This window comes from Gadus macrocephalus, chromosome 16 (assembly GCF_031168955.1).
Source record: "Gadus macrocephalus chromosome 16, ASM3116895v1".
NCBI lineage: Eukaryota > Metazoa > Chordata > Actinopteri > Gadiformes > Gadidae > Gadus > Gadus macrocephalus.
Genome location: NC_082397.1, coordinates 29,055,193 through 29,063,717, shown reverse-complemented (window position 1 = coordinate 29,063,717; position 8,525 = coordinate 29,055,193). Strand labels below are relative to the sequence as shown.

At 42.4% G+C, this 8,525-nt stretch overlaps 1 protein-coding gene across 1 annotated transcript; it reads left to right on the top strand.

The window, feature by feature from the left end:
- The first annotated feature begins 1,627 nt into the window (after window positions 1-1,627).
- LOC132474858 (uncharacterized) lies at window positions 1,628-5,183 on the top strand. The gene is made up of 2 exons (XM_060075748.1): window positions 1,628-1,886; window positions 2,725-5,183. Exon 2 carries the CDS (start codon window positions 3,804-3,806, stop codon window positions 4,929-4,931), a length of 1,128 nt encoding a protein of 375 aa, XP_059931731.1. The 5' UTR covers window positions 1,628-1,886; window positions 2,725-3,803; the 3' UTR covers window positions 4,932-5,183.
- The last annotated feature ends 3,342 nt before the right edge of the window (window positions 5,184-8,525 follow it).

Sequence of the window (8,525 nt, the reverse complement as noted above, 5' to 3'; positions counted from 1 at the left end):
GCCTTAGACTCAAAATATATTTACTTAAAAATATTCAACACAACAGACCTCAGTAGTTAATACTTGCCACCACCTGGGGAGGTTTATGAAAATAGCAACTTCCGGTTGGGGGGAGGGGGGTGGTGTGGTGTTTATGATCAGTGTTGGGCAAGTTACTTCCAAAATGTAATATATTTCATATTACTAGTTACTTGCATTTGAAAGTAATACGTTTCTTTACAATATTACCTTCTGTGTAGAGTAATAAGTAATAAGTTACTTATTACTTTCACCAAAATAAACATTCAGGACAAGGCGGATGAGGTCTATATTGCATCTGCATGTAGTGTGTACCATGAATAGCTGAATTACAATAATGTTATGATATAGAATAATTAAACAACCAAAACCTTTACACGACATGACACAAACTCTTTTTCTATGCCTCATTTATTAGCTCCTGAGTTACAAAGTGCAGCCACACAAAGATTTAACAAAAAAGTTGCATTTCCATGAAATCAAACATGTTAATAGTTTATACTATTTCAATAATAAAATAAAAGTGCACTTAAATAAAAGTGCCACCTGACAGGGCATGTTTTGTAATTAAGTATTTTGGAACCTGAGCATATATCCTGCCCTGAAATAGCAGTAATAAAAAAGAGCATGAGAACAGCATAAATAATGAAACACATTCAACATTTCAGTCCCACAGAGACTTTACAAGGAACGTCTGCTTAGAGCCTATTAATGTTTTGGTTAGGACCAAACAACAAAGTCTTAATAGACAAAATATACAGCCAAACAAGGGCTAAATATACAGTACAACTGAGGAAAATATACAGCCAAACTAGGGCTAAATATACAGTACAACTGAGGAAAATATACAGCCAAACAAAAGCTGTTAATAATGAACACAACTACTGAAGGCATTTAGCCTTGACCTTAGCCTAAGGTTCTACAGAACTACTCCATACCACTAAAGTATTTGTTATGGCGCAACAGGAGAAGCCGCTGAAAGCGTTCATCACCAAGACGGTTTCGCTTTGGGGTGAGCCTCCTACAAGTCCTCCTACACTGAAAAGCCTTTCGACTGGTGCACTGGATGGTGTTGCAGCGTTATACCGGAGTGCCACTTTTTTAACTCTTGGAAAGTGGTGCAGGCTTTCCATCACAGGGGCAGATTTAAGATAATCTATTACCTCTGTTTCGTTGAATTATCCGTCGTTGTTGCCATCTTGCAATCTCCAAACCAAACCGCCTTCTTCTTCTGTTGATTTAAAACCGTCTTCTTCTTCTGTTGATTTAAAACCGTCTTCTTCTTCTGTTGATTTAAAACCGTCTTCTTCTTCTATTGATTTAAAACCGTCTTCTTCTCCTCTTTATTTACGGCTGTTGCGCCCGTGTTGTTTTTTCGAAACCTCCGCCTGTGAGACAGCTCGGATTGTAAAGCGTTACCGGACTCAGTAGCTGTAATAATATTACCGTAATATAGTTAGTAACGCGTTATATTACTCCGTTAATGCCTAAATGTAATATATTACGGTAACGCGTTGCTTTTGTAACGCGTTACGCCCAACACTGTTTATGATGGGTCATAAATCATAGACCCCTGTGTGTTGTTATGTCTGCGTTGAACCTGTAGGGGGCTTGTGAGCTTGTATTGTGGGTGTGTACCTCAAATAGTTTAAAAAGGGGTGAGACGCCTGCTGTAGGGTCATAGCATTCAACAGATTGTCGTCAGTGTTCTTTTCGTTCAAACATGGACTGCTCATCAGAAGATACCCAAGGATCAAACAGCACTAAATGGATGTATAGGGACCCTCGCACCCTGTCGCCTCTGTCTTCTCCCGCCAAGGACTACTCTGCATCGAGCATTGTGGACGGTGAAAGCCAGTTGTCTGAGGGTACGTCCGGCTTTAGTACCCCTGTGTCTAACTATGTCAATAGGTATGGAGATGCGGCACTGCTAAATGCTCCGCTCAAAAAGACGAGGCCTGTTCCAGGCTTGAGAGACAGGACTGCTGGGGATTCATTCACACGTTGGCGAATACGGCTTGGAGTACGTAATATCATGGGTCGATGGAGGGGTCATTTTGAAAGTTAAAGATTGTGCTACAGAGTGGCAGTTGAACGTTCATGAGTGGAATTTTTTCTTTGAGATTTTATGCCCCATGCTAGACGGTGTCAGGGGCACTTGGCATGTAGGAACCCATGTATTCAATTGGACTTTTCAGCATGAATCGAGGATTCATCGCATGGATGCAAACCATCATACGAAGAGACCCCAGGAGTTCATTTTTTTCAGACGCAGTGTTGATACAGACGAGCTACCACAGTGCTATGATATGCATTGCATCGGTAGCTCTCCTCTACGCACCAAAGCTGCTGATTATTTTGATAACGTCTTTTTCATACAGTGGGCTGATTTGTCATCACTACGTGCAATTTTTGCAGAGATTGATTCATTGGTTAAGACGAATGAAGAGCCAGGGCGCACATCTGATGAATACAGAATGCGCCTGTTTGAGCCGACTGGTGCTGATGAGGGGGTATATGGTGTGTTTGAGTATGTTTAGGGCTATGTTACCATTAGAAAATGTCTTAGAGGTATAAGAAAGCGGGCTACATGCTAGTAGTATTAAGTGTGTTTTAAATGTGTTTTTTGATAGGTTATGCATAATATGTGTGTCGTGTGTTTTTTTTTGTTCATATTCTAATGATATATTCTGATACGCTATGCAGCACAGGACAATGATGAACATGTACAAAGTGGGGGCGTGGCTATGGAGACTGGTGATTTAAAGGCCGTACAATCCGTACAACACTGGCTTCAGGAATATGCCGTCTATCTGGCCGGAATCTGTCCTTCCTACACATCGGAGAGGACAGTGAGCTGGAGGTGGACAATGCTATGAGAGATGACGGATGGCCTGTATCAACACAGATCCGTTTAAACCCTGCGGCGCTGGGTGTTCTGCGATTTACCACTGGTGTCTGCGTGGCAGCCATCATCACACATCAGAAGCAAGCGGACTGCTGGGGGTGCCAAAGTGATTGCCCAAGTCAACGACGCCATTGCTGCATGCATGGATCGACACATCATCACTATGAATCCCATTACGATACCATATGTGATATACTGGATAGACACCCATTCCTGCTACTTTTAGAAACTGTTTTAAAGAAGACTATAGGGTTGACTGTGTCCCCAGGAAAAATCTATGGTGTGGTCGATTCTTTTCTATGTGATTTATTGGGCAACACCTATGATACCGAAAAACTGGATTTAATAACCAGCGAAGGTGTGTCCGATGAACATCTGCTTTTGATATATGAAGCCACACAAATGTGGCGTAATACATTGTCATTAGGTAATACAAGGCCTGGTGTCAAGCGTCGTTTATAATGGGGGTGTTGTTTTCTTATGCATATGATGCGGATAGCAAGTATGTATCAGATAGACTAGCCGTTTTGATGTATGCTGCCATAGAAAATGATACGTATGTCCATCATAATGCTTATATCAAACGTATGTATAAGGAATGGAATGATTTGGTCACGAAATTCTTGTATGATAAACCTACTGATCAAATGTTAGCTGAAATATTTACCCATTTCCCCGATGGGGACTGTTTTACCGTCGGACATGTCATGTGTATATGTGCTTTTGTATCGGATGTCTTGAAGTTGAATAATCCCTCAAACGCAGAGGGTATTAGAACTGCTCGCATGATGTCTTGTAAAATGGTGCATAAAAATAAAAATGCCTGTAAACTATATCTACGCATTGTATCAAGTGGCCAGACATTTTAAATAAAAGGATGGATAACTCTGATCAGTGTTTCAGTATTCGTTTTTTGTTGCAGTCATACGACATGGATAAACTGATGCATAAGACTTATTATGACCCCGCTGGACCAGGGGGTTACGGAGGTATCAATAAGCTACGAACAGCCCTCGCGCATAGTGAGGGTGCAGTACCTCCTCTAAAATATATCAAGAAATGGCTGCTGAAGCAGGATCCCTACACTCTGCATGTACCTGCACCGATACATTTCCGCAGAAATAGAGTATTGGTTAGTGGGGTAGATAGACAGTTCCAGGCTGATTTAGTGGATATGTCAGAGTACGCACCCGAAAATGATGGTGTGCATTTTCTGTTGACGTGCATCGATGTATTCTCAAAACATGCATGGGTTCGTCCATTACCGTCCAAGAGGGCTATCGACGTCGCTAAAGCTTTTGGTGATATTCTCAGCGAAGGGCGTATCCCCGATAAATTGCAGACTGATGCTGGTAAAGAATTTTATAACAAGATCTTTCAGCGTTTGATGGAGCGGTACAACGTCAAACATTTCTCTACATCTAACGAAACCAAGGCCTGTATAGTGGAGCGCTTCAACAGGACTCTGAAAACCAGCATGTGGAGATATTTAACAGCAGCCAATTCCAGACGATATGGGGATAAACTACAGGATATGGTCCATGCTTATAACCATTCATACCATAGATCGATAAAAATGACACCGGTCAGTGTTGGTAAAAATAATGAGAAAATGGTGTTTAACACACTATACAAAGCCACTCAAGAGCCGTTGGTGGTGTTTAGATATGATGTTGGTGACACGGTTAGAATTTCAAAAGCCAGAGCTACATTTCGAAAAGGATATGAGCAGACATTTACAGATGAATATTTTGTAATATCACAACGCATAGCGAGGTATCCTCCAGTCTACAAGCTGCATGACTATGCAGACGCCCCCGTCCAGGGAACATTTTATGAAAAAGAGCTACAAAAAGTTATAGTGTCTAAAAACAAAGTGTATAAAATAGAAAAGATTATAGATAGAAAAAGGGCGGGGTCTAAGAATCTATTATATGTCAAATGGCTGGGATGGCCGGATGCCTTCAATTCATGGGTTTCTGAAAAGACACTAGTCGACGCGTAAAGAGACATACAACCCAGTATAGCCAGAGTGTACTATGGATAAGGAGGTGTCTGGGGGTTTCTATGTGACTCTGGCGAGTAATGCTTCGCTAGGGATCTACCCACAAAATAAGATATGGAATTTTAGAACTAAATTAGCAAAATCTATACACACCAAGCAGCCCTATGAAGTAGGCCTAATTGAAGCTCAGTACCCATGCAGCTGGCATAGTTTTCCTACCGAGGACGCTACTATGACCGTTGCCAATGGTAAAACGGGTCATAGGACATCATGTCTAATAGTTGGTGGGCTTTATGATAGTATCGGATCGTTATTACTACAAATCAGCAAGACTTTGGCCAAATATGATACTGGCGGTAGAGTTATACTACACCATGAAGGTATTAGAAACCGCATATATGTAGAAGGAGACGATCACCTATCGCTCGTCTTTAGAGGAAAACTGGCTGCCATGCTGGGTTTCGATGCAGGGGTCAAGCTACCAGCCCATAAAACGTATGCAGCATACGCCCCCCATCCCACCGATATTCACGGGGGGTGTTACAACATGTTCATATATAGCGACATTGTCGACCATCAGTTGGTCGGAGATAGTTATGTCCCCCTGCTAAGGAGTATTAATATAACCGACACCAGCAGGAGACACTGCATTCACATGTTCGACAAGCCGCATTACGTACACGTAGCCCGAGACCCTCTTGGAGATATTGAAATTGATCTAAAGTCTGACCAGAATACAAATATAAAATTCACATATGGTAAAGTGATACTCAAGCTGCATTTTAGACCTGTAAAACAGTAGAATTCATAGCTCTATCTAGGGATGAGGGGGTATAGACCGCCATACGACGAGAACAAATATGTTCAGTATTATTTAAACCAAGCAGGGAGTGGGCTACCTGGCTATGAGGGTAGCAGCACACAATATGGAGCCGGCATCGGAGGGATGTTCCGTAGCCTCTTTAGAATGGCTATTCCGTTATTTAGGCGAGGGGTTAGCATAGCAAAGCCTCATCTGAAGACTGCTGCTAAACATATTATAGGCGACGTTATGACCAACATAGCCCATGCTGCATCTACGCCCAAACAGCAGGGGTCAGGCCTGAGGGTATATGCCAGAAGAGCAACAAAGTATCCTCCTATAGGGTGTGGGCGTACCCGTGCACCGGCACGACGTCGTAAACAGAATAAAAGATTGGCATCTATCAAAAAGAGAGCCAAACCTAAAAGGATCAGGAAGGTGGCAAACCGTCGTTTTAGAGGGGCGGCTAACGATATATTCATCTAGTATAGCAGGGGCTGAATAACAATGGCGTTGCTACATACCATGTCAGACGAGTGCATTAAGAGCGAACTGGATCTCTTCTCCCTGCCGATGACGCAGACTTCGATAGAAAAAAGTACATATATTGAAATACCCCCGCTATCGGCGCTAACAGATGGTGGACCCATAGAGTTCTTTGTATCGGCCAGTAGCGAAGACTATATAGATCTAAACAATACGTATTTACACCTGAGGATCAAGATTACTAATCCTGATGGAACAGACTTGGCTCCGGCGGCACCCGTGGGACTGATTAACTATCCAGGATGCACGTTATTCTCCCAAGTAGATATTACTCTGGGTGATAGGCTTATCACCCAGTTGTCAAACACCTATCCGTACAGAGGCATTATAGAATGCTTGCTAAACTATGGAAACGGGACATTAGACACCCAATTTGGCTGTGGTCTATTCCAGAAAGACACCCACGGTCATATGGACGATATTCTTCCTGGAGGCCTCAATCTAGGCTTAACGACTAGGAGCGAATATACGGGTCGAAGTCATATCGTTGAACTGATATCCCCTATACACGTCGATATGTTTTTTCAGGAGAAACTGTTGATTGACGGAGTTGATCTACGCATGAGATTCATTAGAGCAAAAAATTATTTCTGTCTGATGTCCGATGGTGTTGTGGAATACCGTGTATCTATAGCGTCTGCAAATGTTTTCATTAAAAAGGTATCGATAGCACCAGGCATCAAGCTGGCCCATGCCCGGGCGTTAAACCATGCTAACGTCAAATACCCCGTTGATAGGGTGTGTCTAAAGAATGTATCCATTGCTGCAGGCAGCAGAATATGCACACAGGATAATCTATTTCTAGGACAAATACCCAAGATGGTTATTATAGGTTTTGTGAATAACGAAGCATTCACAGGGAGTTACGCTAGGAATCCTTTCAGTTTCCAGCATTTCGGCATTGAGTTTTTATCCCTATACTGCGACGGTCAGACCTATCCTGCTAAACCCTTTCAGCCTGACTTTAGAAATGGTCTCTATACACGAGAATATTTTCAACTCATTCAGGCTACAGGTCGTCAGCTCAAAGATAGAGAAATAGCTATTAATCATAAGGAATTTGGTGATGGGTATGCATTATTTTGTTTCAACCTTGAGGCGGACGAGGGTTGTGGACAACATGTTTCGCTAGTCCGAACAGGGAATGTGAGGCTAGAAGCACGATTCAGAGCAGCGCTGGCTACAACGGTCAATTTGATATGTTATGCAGTTTATGATTCTGTTATAGAGATATCAAATAGACGGCAGGTGTTGTTGGACTATTACTGAAAAGACGTTGCGATATGAATACTATAGAGCTGACAGCAGTGTGTCAAAAAATGGCACACAAGTAGGGGTGGGTAAAAAAATCGATACGGCAATATATCGCGATACTTTGCTGGCCGATAAAATATCGATTTGTTCAACTCCAAATATCGATACTTTGTTGTTAAAGGGGTAGTTCGGAATTTTGGACATAGGGCCTGATTCCGAAGTGAGCATTGGTATTCTATATCACTGGAGACAGTTTTTAACACATTTCATTCAGTCCTTCTAGTTGCAGAGGTCGCTCGTGCTAGGCTAGCGCACGTCAACGGGCAATGCTAGCCTGCTATTAAAAACAGTCTTACCCACTCCACAGTACACCCGAGGTAAATCAATTATAACGACAGACTATAAATCTAAATGTCGGTTTATAGAATAATGTAGAATAATGTTTGAAATAAAACCAACCTTGCATTGCATTGCATTTTGAGGGAATTGCGGGGTCTCAGCAGTGTTTATATTCCTGTACGTAGGCTACGGCAGCGGCGGACTGATACCTAGGTTACCTGCCGCTGTCATTGCTACAAACGCAGAGTACAGTGAACGAAGGAATTCTACAAGCGTATTAAATTAACAAGATATGGCCACGTTTGGAGGAGTTAGCGATGCATCTGCTTTTGAAGACGATTATGAGGAATGTGTTGTATCCAACGAACCGTACATGTACGAGCCGGTGTTTTGATGTCAAAGTCAGCAGCAACAAGCCACAGTTGAGTCCTTTCTGGATCTCGCACTGGAAATTGGTGGAAACTTTGTGGTGCCCATCTGTACCGTTTATTTCTACAATTTCTAAAAGCACACTGAACCATCATGTTGCCTAGCTTCTGTCCCACGCTTCTCTGTTTACGTTCTTCTGTCGTGATTCGGTTACAAACCTAACCAGCGCATAGTAGAATTCCGCTTCTGCTGAGAAAGTAGTCCCTCGATAATTCATGCGATGC